The 14,603-nt window shown below is 43.5% G+C and overlaps 1 protein-coding gene across 1 annotated transcript in view; it reads left to right on the top strand.

The window, feature by feature from the left end:
• Positions 1 to 480: 480 nt before the first annotated feature.
• Positions 481 to 14,603, top strand: part of RAB6B (RAB6B, member RAS oncogene family) — a 109,761-nt gene continuing 95,638 nt past the window's right edge. Inside the window, exon 1 of the mRNA XM_073625531.1 lies at positions 481 to 939. Coding sequence (XP_073481632.1) covers positions 870 to 939 — 70 coding nt within the window. The 5' untranslated portion in view covers positions 481 to 869. The remainder of the gene's footprint in view (positions 940 to 14,603) is intronic.

The following is a 14,603-nucleotide window of genomic DNA, read 5'->3' on the forward strand; positions in this document are numbered from 1 at the left end:
GCTCCCCTTAGTAATTGTATTTCAGTTTATGTTATCTCAATTAAGATTTTTTTTCCTGCTTGCTATGAGCTGCTGTATTTACTATGCATTGATCTTTGTCCATTATGGTCAGCAACAGGAACAACCATAGATGGATCCCTGCTGAACTGTCTGAATTTCGATCCGTCTATGGCCAGGAGTCTACATGTTTTCTGTGTTTTAGTAGGCTTAAGCCATCCAGTAAAATGCAAACTGATTTTACTTGTTTCTGCCCTAGCCAGCTATAGTTTGTATAATGATAGAGACATTAGACTGTAAGCTGCACAGTGGCAGGCGTTGATATGAACAGATCCAGGAGCTCTGTAGGGTGCTGCTGCATATGTCACATTTATATAGATGAATATAAAGGAACGATGAGCCCTGCATCATGCAAATGAGTCTGCTACAGCTGCATGACAGTGCAGGTGTTTGTACAGGCAATTCTTCTGCTGGTCTGTGTTTCTTGCTCATTCAGTCTCTGAATCAGCTTGTGCACTGACATCAGCATAGCTTGAGCAGCAGTGTGTGAGTGGCAGGGGGGAGAAGGAGGACGCAGGCGTATTGTGCATGGGTGGGGAGGGGAGAGATGTGGAGCAGAGCAGCCAAAAGCATCCTTATTCACCTACTGTAGTGCCTGCTCTGCCTCTCCTAGGGAAGAAATTAACCTATTCCTGTCTCACTGCAGACACCACCCAGTTAACCCTGCTCTCCTCCCTCTCCTCCAGCTTGCACTAAGCATCCTTCATCCAGTGCACACACACAGGACCAAGTCCACAGGAGACCGGCTACACAGAGAGGGAATTTGGCTGCTCTTTTCCCTGGTCTTGTCTCCTGGTCCTTCCCCGAGCATCATGTCTGCAGGGGGAGATTTTGGAAACCCACTGAGGAAATTCAAGCTGGTCTTCCTAGGAGAACAGAGCGGTAAGTGTCAAGACCATCACAAGTATCGTTGATTTATTTTATATGAAATGTTGTTTTCTCAATGTATTTACTGTATTGGAAATAGTCCGGCGTCTTCCAGCAGTCTTCCATCATACCTCAATGTCAGCAGGTCCTCTGTCTGCAGGATCCACCATCACCATTCCAGTAACCCTGTTCCCCTCCCCATCGGTGGAAAGACCTCATCTTCTCTAAGAGCCCCAACCCCATTTATAAGTAGCCAGGGGGGCTCAGGTGAGGTTTTTTTGTTTTTCATTAACCCCTCCCACACTGACGCAGAAGCGTAACCCCCAACAGATTATCCTTTCTTGTGTTCTTCAACGTTATGCTTAAATGTAGAATTTTTGAAAACTGCCCTTTTAATGCAGGATGTGGCTTTTATTCTGGAGACTATATGATATAATTGCATTATTGTTGGCCATGGGGCAAGGAGAATTAGGAGAAATGGTAAAATCGAGTGCTCATTGATTAATATGTGACCTCAGCAATAAATACTTTGTCTTCTAAGCTGAGGCCTCATGCTTGTCCACCATAAACTCCACCATAAACTGATTTTAGGGAGGTTGCAGGAGTTAATGTGTCCTGTAAGCTTTATCTACTGTATAGAGGAACATATATTTCCTATAACATAGCAGGTTGCAGGCGTCCTATGGAGTAATGTAAGGTTTGCTTCAGATGGACACACCCTTAATGACTCTGGGGATATGTGCAAGAGACACACACAGACGGCCTCCCTCTTATCTGTAGGGGAGGACAAGAAATTATGTTAGTCAAGGGTGGTATATGTTTATAGAAGCCGGCAGACTATTGCATACTGTCTGCTCACCCAGCTCAGATCAGAGGCAGTGGTGATACCTTACATATTTACTGATTCACTATGTCATTCCTGAAACCTTTATTAAAAATATAAAAAAAAATAAATAAAAAAACCTTTGGGCACAAGAAAAATAAAATAATCTTTGATTGATTTGATCTGGCCGGTACTGAATTTGCATCTTCAAGCTTCAAGCAAAAAAAAAAAAAAGACAATTCTGCAGTGAGATCATGGGATCATTTCTAGGGTTTTTTACTGGTCTGGCTGCTAAAATTAGGACTTGTTGGCAATGTGATTAATAGGAAAGAGATCAGAGGGCTGGCAATCTTTTTCCTGTATGTTTGATCGCCATATTATTTTTTTAATCAGCTTAAGACAATATATACTTACTGCCATTTATCAGATCTGAGTATGGCTACTGCAAGGTGGTAGAAGAATTTAAGAAGGAATGCTGAATGCAGAGAACATTGTAAGAATGAACATATACTTGAGGATCTCAATGTCTGCCACCATTCACAAATCAATGAGATATTCAAGGTAGGAAGTTGCAGCAGGTTTGGTCGTGCCACCGCTACACCCAACAGAATGCTTATGGGCCTGTGTGGCCACTTCTACTCATCGGTGGCAGAAACACCACACAATTAACATACTGGTAAAAATGGTGGCCATGGATTGCTGGGTGGCCAGGTATGATAGCACTGACTGCCAGAATTAACATACAGGAATTATTTATTTTTTTATAACGTGGAAAAAGTATTACACATTAATAGCCCTAACATATCGGTGCACCACAGAATTGTGTTTACACAGCACGCAAAAAAACACGTGTTTTATCGCAGGTACGATGGGGTACCGTTTACTCCTAAGGGGCCTTTCACATGGAGCGGACTCCGCTAGCAGATCCGCCGGCTCAGCGTGGAATCTCTCCGCTGATCACCGCTGAGCAGGAGGATGACAGGTCTGTGTCTGCTCCACTCTGCAGAGCGAATATACGGACACAGCCCAGTTTCCTCTATGTGGTGGTTGGATGTTAATGGACCGCCTGTCCGTTTATATCCAACTGTCATCCAATCCACCAGACGGATGGGGAACGGATCCCCCATCCATCTGTTTACAGCGGATAGGATGTCAGTGGGTGTAAACGGACACATGTCCTTTTACATGCGCCGCTCCATAGACGTCAATGGATGGTCCGATCGGGTCCACCTAAAAAGCTGACAGGCGGACCCAATCGATCCTGAAAGGGGCCTGATAGCATCTGAATGCACCATAATGACCACAACGCATGGCAAATTATCATGCATTTTGATGCACATCTTAAAGGCTCAGAAACAAAGCTGCGTTTACATGCTGACAATGTATAGTTTTGTGCCCATCTAAACGCAGCACTATAGTAATCAATGAGCCCATACACACACCTGGGTCCACATACAAAAATGTGCGCTGCATTTAGCTACACACGAAAAAAAGTAGGACATAGCTGTGTCCATGGCTGCACACATCTGCAGATTGAGGCTGGGTTCACATATATATGTCAATTGGATGCGTTTTTAACCACATCCAATTTGCATACCATGTGAAAGTGACAGACTTTCAATGGAGCCGGTTCACACAGGTGCGGGGCGCCCACGGTCCGGATTTGAAATGGGTCCTGTGCGTTTTTGGGTCCGGTTCAAGTGCGAATTCAGGGAAAAATCTGCACCTGAATTGCATCTGTACTGGCAAACAGAAACGCACCGGACTGCAAACTGCAGCTGCATATATGTGAACCCAGCCTTAGGCCTGATTCACACCTATGCAGTTTTAGTGCTTTTTGCATTTTGCAGATTTGCACTACAGAACGTGTTCCATAGGAAACCATGTTAAATGGACTGTAGTGCAAATCTGCAAAATGCAAAAAGCACTAAAAATGCATAGGTGTGAATCCAGCCTTAATGGGCATGAATGTGTACATATGTAGTCATTCATTGGAACAAAAGAAGAGTTGTATGCGGCTAAGCGCGCCTAAACATGAGCGATTTAGATGCGTATTTTAAGCCTGATCTTCTACCAACAGGAACCTGCACATTATGCACATGTGACAAAGCCCTTAGGGAAATTTCTATGCTTTGGGCAACCTATTTCAAATCGCATAGGCTAGACTTAAGCTATTCATGCACCAGTAGAGTGTGTTCAAACATTCATGCAAGAATTCTCAAAATCATCCGCAAGAGCGTGCCATCTTGCCATCGTTGAGTCAACTAATTTAATTAAAACGCCTGTCAAATTTTGTCTACAGCAGCTACTTGAGTCCCAGATGTATTAAATTAAAGTTTCAAATTACAATATGTACGTTATGTTGGAATTTCGTTCGTTTGAGAAAAAAAAAATTCATCCTGCGCCTTCAAATTTCAAAAATGTAAAAAATGATCAATTGATTTGACCCACCAACCAAATCGAACAAATGTTCTTAAAATGAGACGAAATTTTGTAAAAAAAAAATGTTACTGGCACATGGCTAGCTTTTAGTGTGTGCTGCCCTCCATTAAACTGGTCACCTTGAGAGGAGATGGTGCGTTGTGCAGCTTTATAGACCAAAGATATTCCCAGCTTGGAATGTCACAAAGCACGCTGGGTCAAAGGTGACAGCTGAAGGCTAATATTTAGAGACTTTGTGACCTGAACAGAAAAGTCATTAATAACTGAAAGCCTTTATGAGCAGCTGCCGAGGAATGAGACATGAGCAATCTTAGATATTACATTGAGGGATGTAAAAGAAGTGAATGGAGGGAAGCTGCTCTTGGTGAGCACAGGAAGGATAAACGATTGACTCCATAAGGCAAAGTGCTTTGTGTAATGAGCAGATACCCATGATGACCAATGAAATTCAAATGCTTGGTAAAGAGCATTTCACTAATAGGGAGAGTAGGGATGGTAATAATCTGGCCTCTACTGTATACACAGAATTTACTCAAATTTTACATATTTGATGAATGATCTTAAAATGAGAAAAAAAAAAAAGACACAACTAGTTAAGATGATTCAAAGGTTAATGATAAGAAATGGAAATAACTTGCTTAGTAATAACTATAAGGCTATCTCCTGGATGCTAAAGGTTGCAGAGCATAAATGCTTTGACTAACCTTTTATAACTACCATCAAGCTGTGCATGCTTAATCCCAGAGTGTACCAATTTCCTTCCGGGGTAATCAATACTTAATGAAGGCTTGGGTTTAATTCATATGGTTAATGGCTTCCAAATGATTCTTACTGATTTATGCTCATGCTTTGTTCTTCACGTTATCTATTCCTTAAAGTGTCATACCTGAATTTCCCGTATAAGTTTAACCACTTCAGCCCTGGAAGGATTTACCCCCTTCCTGACCAGAGCACTTTTTGCGATACGGCACTGCGTCGCTTTAACTGACAAGTGTGCGGTCCTGCGATGCTGTACCCAAACAAAATTGATGTCATTTTTTTCCCCACAAATAGAGCTTTCTTTAGGTGGTATTTGATCACCTCTGCAGTCTTTATTTTTTGCGCTATAAAACAAAAAATGTGACAATTTTAAAAAAAAAGCAATATTTTTTACTTTTTGCTATAATAAATATCCCCAAAAAATATATAAAAAAACAAATTTCTTCCACAGTTCAGGCCGATATGTATTCTTCTACATATTTTTGGTAAAAAAAAAAAAAAAAAAATTGCAATAAGCGTATATTGATTGGTTTGCGCGAAAGTTATCACATCTACAACATAGGGGATAGATTTATGGCATTTTTATTAATATTTTTTTTTATTAGTAATGGCGGTGATCTGCGATTTTTATCGTGACTGCGACTTTTTGACACTATTTTGGGACCAGTGACATTTATACAGCGATCAATGCTATAAAAATGTACTGATTACTGTGTAAATGTCACTGGCAGAGAAGGGGTTAAACACTAGGGGTCGATCAAGGGGTTAAGTGTGCTCCCTCAGCATGTTCTCACTGTAGGGGGGATGGGCTCACTAGAACATGACAGAGATCACTGCTTCTGATCACTGGGAGCAGTAGATCCCTATCATGTTGCTAGGCAGAACAGGGAAATGCCTTGTTTACATCTCCCCGTTCTGGCTCTCCGTGCCACGATCGTGGGCCACCGGTGGACAGCGAGTCCGCAGGCACGCTCCCGTGGCGCGGATGGCGCAGCGATGTATAGGTACGTTGTTTTGCGCACCCGTGCCACTTTGCCGTAGTATATCGGTATGGGGAGGTCGGCAAGTGGTTAACAATCAGAATAATCAAAATGATATCATTTGTATGGCCTTAAAAAAATGTTGTTTTAATTCAAGTGTACCTTTCACCCTCCTGCTAAATGATAAAGGAGAGTTGTCAGTACAACAGTGTAGGAGGATTGTCATTTATTAGAGGAGATGCCTTTTTCTTAAAGTGATCCTAAACTCTGGTTTAAAAAATGATATTCAAGAATGTATTCCTAAAGAATATGTCACGCCAACATTTCATATTCCTGATATGTGCTTGCTGTACCACGTACTTGTGTTCCAATCATTTTGCTTCCTTGGTGTGAAATTCCTGGTGATCCTGCTTTCCAATTGTAAACAAACCAAGCCAGGCATCATAGCGTGATCAGTTTCTGGCTGTGCTGGGAGCACAGCCTGCATGTCCTCTATTGGCCAAGACTTGTGCTGACACCCTCCTACCCCTACACAGTCATTCACAGAGAAGATCAGTGGCATGCTGTTTCTCCTCCCCCACCTCTCTAAGCCCTTAATGCAGTTGAGAACAGAGGTTATGTCACTTACAAAAAAGAAAAAAATATTTATAATTTGTGTTTTTATTACACAAATTCTTTGCCTTTCATTTCTATTTTAAACTGAATGGGTTGTTTTACAGGGTAAGAATTCACATATACTTTAACTAAAAAGAGTAACTTCTATTGCACTCCTCCTCTGAAGCTCCCAAGTCCTTTATTTTGCTCCTATGATCTGACTTCCTGTGAGAGGATGGCTATGTTTGTTCTCCATAGTCCCACTGTATGTAGATATGTAGTCACCCTCTCTTACTTGTCTCTGATATCTCCTCTGATTTCTCCATCTGATCACCCCCCACAGTTATTACCTTTTTGTTCCATTTGACCCTCTTCTAGATTGTAAGCTCTAACGAGCAGGGCCCTCTGATTCCTCCTGTATTGAATTTTATTGTAATTGTACTATCTGCCCTCATGTTGTAAAGCGCTGCGCAAACTGTTGGCGCTATATAAATCCTGTATTATAATAATAATAATAATAATAATAGACTATGAGATGTGTAGTGTGCATAGAGCAGTGCACATGACTGCAACTAACGTGCACTGCTCATTACAAACAAATGGAAGTAAGGGGGAAAAAGAGAGATTTGGGAGCTTCGGAAGATGTTACAAGGAGGAAGAATAACAAACGACTTAATGAAAACTAGTTTACAGGGCCATTAAGTTGTAGATGCGTATGGAAATTTTGTGAAGAGTAAGCATATCAATTAGTGTCACTTTAAATTAAAATCATACTGTACCATTTCCCCATTTTTTTTTTCCATCCGGAAATCATCATCAGATAATAAAACATCAGCTGTGGACTTTGTGCAGACCTTTGATCCTATATACTATAGCCCCTTTTACACTGGTCCGTTATTCCTGCATTTTTACCTTGCAAGAAAAAGGCAAAAAAAGTTTCCCTTTAAACCAGATGGGACTTTTCACACCACTGCGTTGTGGGTGCAGTGCATTTTGAAAAGCGCTGCATCTTTGGTGCGGTTTTCGAAACTGCACCAAAAACGCAGCTTCCCATTGAAATAAAGGGAAATCACGGCAAAATCATGACAAAATCGATGTAAAATCGCAGTAAAGTCGCAGGCAACCCAAAAATGCACCAGAAATGCATCTGAAACACAGCAAATATGCATTTTTACTGCGACTTTTCTACAGAACAGTGTTAAAGGGCCCGAAGGGGGAAAGCTGATTTTCTATCAAGCAGCCATTTTGTAAGCAAAAATTAAATGCATGAAAATCTGACATACATTGTCAGCAATGATACATCAGGGATCTTTGTGGTACAGTGCAGGAAGGAATGCTTTTGGTGCAGGGAAACCAGAGTTGAATGGCTCATGTGAGCATAGCACCAGGCCAGCCCTTTGCTTACAATGTTGTAATGGTGGTAAAATATATTGGCAGGTAGCCTTGATGGTTCAGCAGCTTTGTCTTCTTTCAAGATAACCCTGTCTATGGCAATTTATTTTCTTGAGTGATAATAGCATAGTGACATTCAAAGACTCTGTGACACCAGACACCACTAGAACAGCCAAAGGGTACTTTAAAACAGAAATGGAATGCTGTGAATGATAGCTGTCACAGTTGCTTGTGCTCTTAACCGAACTATCAAGAAATGAAATGGTTGGTGTCATAACTGATCACGTGCATCACAATGGCAGCTGGAGGTCAGAGACTAAAATGGCAGCTTCCTTACCCACTTCCCACCTGGCCTATAGCAAAATGACGGCAGGGCGGTGGTTCAGTTATCCTGACTGGACGTCATATGGCATCTTTCAGGATAACTGCCGCCGCACTCCTGTGGGGGCGTGCAGCACGGTGATCGGTGGTGCGGTGTGTCAGTCTGATCTCGGTGTCCAATCACGGCTGATCACAGTGTAAACAGTAAAAGCCATCTGACAGAAGTGAATAGAGGAGAGCTCCTGACAGGGGGGGTCTGCGCTGATTGATTATTAGTGCAGACCCCCCATGGATGCCCACATTGGACCACCAGGGATGCCATCAGGACCACCAGGGATGGATGACCTGGTATGCCTCCCATGGCTACCAGGGATGACAGTCAGTGCCCAAAATATGCCAATCAGTGCCCACAAATGGTGCCAGTCAGTGCCCATTACCAATGCCTGCCAGATGTCTCCCTATCAGTGATGCCCATGAGTGCCATCTATCAGTGTCTATCAGTGCCACCCATCAGTGTCCATCAGTGCCACCCATCAGTGCCACCTATCAGTGCTCATCCTTGCCCACCTATCAACGCCCATCCGTGCCGCCTATCAGTTCCACCTATAAGTACACATCAGTGCAGCCTTTCAGTGCCCATCAGTGACGCCTATCAGTGCCCATCAGTGCTGCCTATCAATGCCCATCAGTGCTGCACACCAGTGACACCTATCAGTGCCCATCAGTGCCGCCTATCCGTGCTCATCATTAGTGCCATCTTATCAGTGGCACCTCATTGGTGCTACCTCATCAGTGCCGCCTTATCAGTGTCTGTCGGGGCAGCCTCATCAGTGCCCATCAGTGAAGGAGAAAACTTAATAATTTACAAAATTTTATAACAGAAACAAATAAAAACCCCAGCAGTGATCAAATACCACCAAAAGAAAGCTCTATTTATGGGAACAAAATGATAAAATTGTTTGGGTACAGTGTAGCATGGTTGCACAATTGTCATTCAAAATCTGACAGCGCTGAAAGCTAAAAATTGGCCTGGGCAGGAAGGGGTTGTAAGTGCCTGGTATTGAAGTGGTTAAAGGTTTGGAGGGTTTTGTTTCACTTTAAGACCGCTTTCACACCAAGGGTGTTTTGCAGGCGCTATAGCGTTAAAAATAGCGTCTGCAATCCGCCCTCAAACAGCTGCAACATTGTCTCCAGTGCGAAAGCCCCAGGGCTTTCAAACCGGAGCGCTGCACTGGCAGGACGTCAGGAAAAGTCCTGCCAGCAGCTTCTTTGGAGCGGTGAAGGAGCGGTGTGTCTACCGCTCCTCCACCGCTGCTCCCCATTGAAATCAATAGGGCAGCGCTGGGATACCGCCAGCAAAACGCCGCTACTGCGGCGCATTGCGGGCGGTTTTAACCCTTTCTCGGCTGCTAGTGGGGGTTAAAAGCGCCCCGCTAGCGGGCGAAATGCGCCGCTAATCCGACGGTAAAACGCCGCTAAAAATAGCAGCGTTTTACCGCCGACGCTATGGGCGGCCCGGTGTGAAAGGGCTCTAAGTGTAAATGTGCCTATGTACTGCCCCCAACCCCCCCTGTAAGACTTATATTCACCTGTCTTTGATATAGTGAGATAATGCTGCCGAACCGTATGTCAAATAATTCTGATTCAGGTCTGTGCATAGGCAGTAACTCTACATTCAATCCTATGGAGAGTTTGTACTTTGCTAAAGTAAAACACTCCATGGAACCTAATGGAGAGATGCAAGTAATAGGGTGTTAGGCACATAGTTCCTATGCCCTGTACACACGATCGGACATTGATCGGACATTCAGACAACAAAATCCATCAGATTTTTTCAGACGGATGTTGGCTCAAACTTGTCTTGCATACACGCGGTCACACAAAGTTGTCGGAAAATCCGATCGTTCTGAACGCGGTGAAGTAAAACATGTACGTTGGGACTATAAACGGGGCAGTAGCCAATAGCTTTCGTCTCATTTATTCTGAGCATGCGTGGTACTTTGTGCGTCGGATTTGTGTACACACGATTGGAATTTCCGACAACCGATTTTGTTGTCGGAAAATTTTATAGCAAGCTCTCAAACTTTGTGTGTCGGTAATTCCTATGGAAAATGTGTGATGGAGCCTACACATGGTCGGAATTTCCGACAACAAGGTCCTATCACACATTTTCCATCGGAAAATCCTATCATGTGTACGGGGCATTACTGTTTACCACTAGATGTCCCCACCTTTCCTTAGTCACGTAATTCGAATAGTTTTGCAGATAAACTCCTATGTATGTGCGGGGAGCTATGATGGCACCAGTGTGTCCTCTGCCATGGACTCCGAACGCCATCTTGGGAAAGCCTGTGATTGGACACAGAATTCATTGAGATTTGGACAGCCATCTTTGAGATAAAGGTGTTATATACAGCCCTGCTGTATAATTTTGCTGGAACCACAGTGTGGGAAATTTTAGGTAGGGACACGGACCTGTTTGTGAGGGAGAGGTAGGCTTAGTATTTGGGACAAGTTTCTATTGAGTAGGGATAGTGTAGGGATGCTCCTGAATATCTGTGGAGTTGGTCTGGCATCTTAGACAGGACACTTACAGAATTTCCAGTCTTCTGGTCTGATTCATTTCTGCACACCACTCTACTAGGACAGCATCCTTTTGGGAAGGTCACCTCCAAGAAACCTCACAGGTACATGTCTACACCCAAAGCAACAGCCTGCATTACTATTCGGCCCTAAACTTATATGTCTAGGTGCCTTTTGTAAGGAACAGATTTTTGGAGGAAGAATAACTGCTTTTAAGCAAAAAAAGGGTGCTTTTTTTTTCTTCAAAATAATAGACATATTATACTTACCTGCTCTGTGCAAAGGTTTTGTGCAGAGCGGTCCCAATCCTTATCCGCTCGGGTTTCCTGGCTAGCTCTCCTGGCTTCTCCACTTCTCAGTGTGCCACCATAAAAAGCAGCTTCCTATAGTGGTACATGTGTGGGCTGGATCCCAAGCCACGCTGTCTACATCCATAGACACCCTCTCATCACAGAATTTAATTGACAGTAGCAGGAGACAATGGCTCCCACTGCTGCCTCTCTGTCCTGTGAGAAGAGGGAGAGCAGAGAGAGCCACTGCAGTTGGACACAGCGATGGATCGATATCAGGCCCAGGTAAGTATATCGGGGGGGGGGGGGGGGGGCGCACATAAGATTTTTGTACCTTAATGCATAGAAAGCATTAGGTAAAAAAAAATCTCCTACCTTTGGAACCACTTTAACGGCTTCAGCCCCGGAAGATTTTACCCCCTTCCTGACCAGAGCACTTTTTGCGATTCAGCACTCCATCACTTTAACTGACAATTGCGCAGTCGTGCGACGTTGCACCCAAACAATATTGATGTCCTTTTTTTCCCGACAAATAGAGCTTTCTTTTGGTGGTATTTGATCACATCTGCGGTTTTTATTTTTTGCGCTATAAACAAAAAAAAAGTGACAATTTTGAAAAAACGCATTATTTTGTACTTTTTGCTATAATAAATATCCCCAAAAAATACATAAAAAAACTATTTTTTTCCTCAGTTTAGGCCGACATGTATTCTTCTACATATTTTTGGTAAAAAAAAATCGCAATAAGCTTATATTGATTGGTTTGCGCAAAAGTTCTAGCGTCTACAAAATAAGGGATAGTTTTATGGCATTTTTATTATTAACTTTATTTTTACTAGTAATGGCGGCGATCTGCGATTTTTATCGGGACTACGACATTATGGCGGACACGTCGGACAATTTTGGCACATTGTTGGGACCATTGACATTTTTACAGTGATCAGTGCTATAAAAATTGTATTGATTACTGTAAAAATGTCACTGGCAGTGAAGGGGTTAACCACTAGGGGGCAATCAAGGGGTTAATGTGTTCCCTATTGTGTGTTCTAACTGAAGGGGGAGGGGACTATGTAGGAGAGATGACAGATCGCTGTTCATACTCTGTATGAACAAACGATCTGTCTGTTCTCCCCTCAGAGAACCGGAATCTGTGTGTTTACACACACAGATCCCGGTTCTCCATGTGCCCCGAGTGACCACCGGGCACTCGCATTGGCTCCGTAGGCAAGCAGGGGGCACGCTTGCCCCTAGTGGCCAAATCTAGAAGCGATGTAACATGACGGCAATTCACGCAGATGCGCCATGTTGCTGCAGTGCAATTGCGGCGGCTGGTCGGCAAGCGGTTAAAGGAGAAGTTATATTACCTGTTCCCTTTAAAGCCTCATAGTTAGCCCCAGTAGGCAGAACAAACTGTGCACCTGATCAGAGCTAATGCCCTTGTTATAGGTGTAGTGGAGAGGTGAGTCAGGAGGAAGTAGAGAGGAGAGATAGCTGGAAGTGGCAGCAGAGGAGAGTTCCCTTTCATTTTTGGGTGACATCTGACCATTATCCGTGAACTTTGTTCGATCGAGCCAATCTGGCCATCCGCTCTACATCTCTCCTCCACCATATTGCCCATCTTAGAGCTGCCGCCCCAGAACCCACTGGATAAAGTCCCTGGCTGGGTATATAGCCGCAAGCATATTCAGCTTGTCTTCTGGTATGCGTGCAATTTATTTGGTGTTTGGGGGAACAACTGGTGGTGGTGGAACACACATTAACCCCAAGATCTCATCTATTCATGCTCTTATGTGCGACTTATAGACTATATGTATTTAATTTTATTTCACTTATGAGCCATTTATTGGGATAGACCTATAACAATTGACACTTAATTTTGGATCATTATTTTTTGGATCACTATCATATATTTTGTAAGGTGTTATCAATACTCATTTTTTTCACCTAATTGTTCTTGTTATTTCATATTCACTGTTTATGATATATGCAACTGTATAGCGCGGCTACATTTTCTTCCATTTTCCTTTCTGTGTGTGTTTTTTTTTTAGTTAGTGTTTCTGTTTGATTGCGGTATTTTTCACTTGAACCTACATTACCTGTTCCTTTTAAAGCCTCATGGTTAGCTCCAGTAGATAGAACAAACTGTGCAACTTTGATCAGAGCTAATGCCCTTGTTATAGGTGTAGTCCATTTACATACCTCATGAAGCCTGACTGGAAAACTCCTAGGACATTGCTAAGGATGTTGCTAAGAGACACCTAGCTCTTAGCCTCGGTTCACACCAGAGGCGGCACGACTTGCAGGTCGCCTCACCGAGGCGACCTGCACACGACTGCCAGGGCGACTTGCAAAACGACTTCTGTATAGAAGTCTATGCAAGTTGCCCCAAGTCGCCCCCAAAGTCGTACAGGAACCTTTTTCTAAGTCGGAGTGACTTGCGTCGCTCCGATTAGAACGGTTCCATTGTACTGAACGGGACGCTACTTGTCAGGCGACCTAGGTCGCCTGACAAGTCGCCCTAGTGTGAACCGAGGCTTACTGCTCACCCCCACCATCACATGAGCGAGCTCTCTAAAGCAGAGCTCTGAGCTACTGCATCAGGGGAGAAATAGTGCCTGTGAGGGAGTTTGGATCAGAGAAAGAGCTTACTTATGTGATTGTAAAGGTAAACCGTGACAGCTAGGAGCCTCTTAGCAACATTCTTAGCAATATCTTAGGAGTTTTTCAGTTCATGAGGTGCATAAATGTATAGCAAGGGCATTATTCAGTTTTAGGCAATGCTGCACAGTTTGTTTTGTATCTACAGACACCCCTTATCTGCATAGGCAGTTTTTTGGTTAAGGTGATATAGGCCTTTAAGCTGCAAATTCAGCTGGGAGGGAGGGGGGAAGGTACATATGCTTGCAGCCACAATGCTTTTGCAGTGCTTATGATTGCAGCGTGCTGATGCAGGGTTTAAGGGGTTAAAACAAGTGGTGAGGACGTAATGTAACACCTCACCGCATGTCAAATGCCATCTATAGTGCGATCCAATGTGGATTGCTTTTTAGTAGGTAACAAAAGTGTAAAAGAGGCCTAAAGTGACCATTGCCTCAGAACTTGAGTGCAGTAATCAGAGCATGGCTGCTTCCATCTGGGGCTTCTCAAATAGGGGGCCTTATCTCCTAAAAAGTACCCCACCATGCATTTCCCTAGGGAGGTGTATTGTCGCAGGGGGTGAAGACATTCCCTGCATTGGGATGCTTGGTGCAATTGTTCTTCCTGTGTGCTGTATAGTGGAATAGCTCGACCTTCCATTCTTGGCCGGTCCACTTTATTAATTCTACATTAGCTGATTCATTTCATAGGAAAAGTTCTCCTCAGCTGTCAACACTGAATCCTAATAAAGTCAAACAGCGCTCAGCTCTCTGACAGTGCGGGTGTTCCCGGAGACCGTGTTGGTGTTTGGCAATCAGAGGTGTCAATCACCCGGGCCAGACACAAGGAAGGGTTTTG

This window comes from Aquarana catesbeiana, linkage group LG04, assembly GCF_042186555.1.
Source record: "Aquarana catesbeiana isolate 2022-GZ linkage group LG04, ASM4218655v1, whole genome shotgun sequence".
NCBI classification, from domain to species: Eukaryota; Metazoa; Chordata; class Amphibia; order Anura; family Ranidae; genus Aquarana; species Aquarana catesbeiana.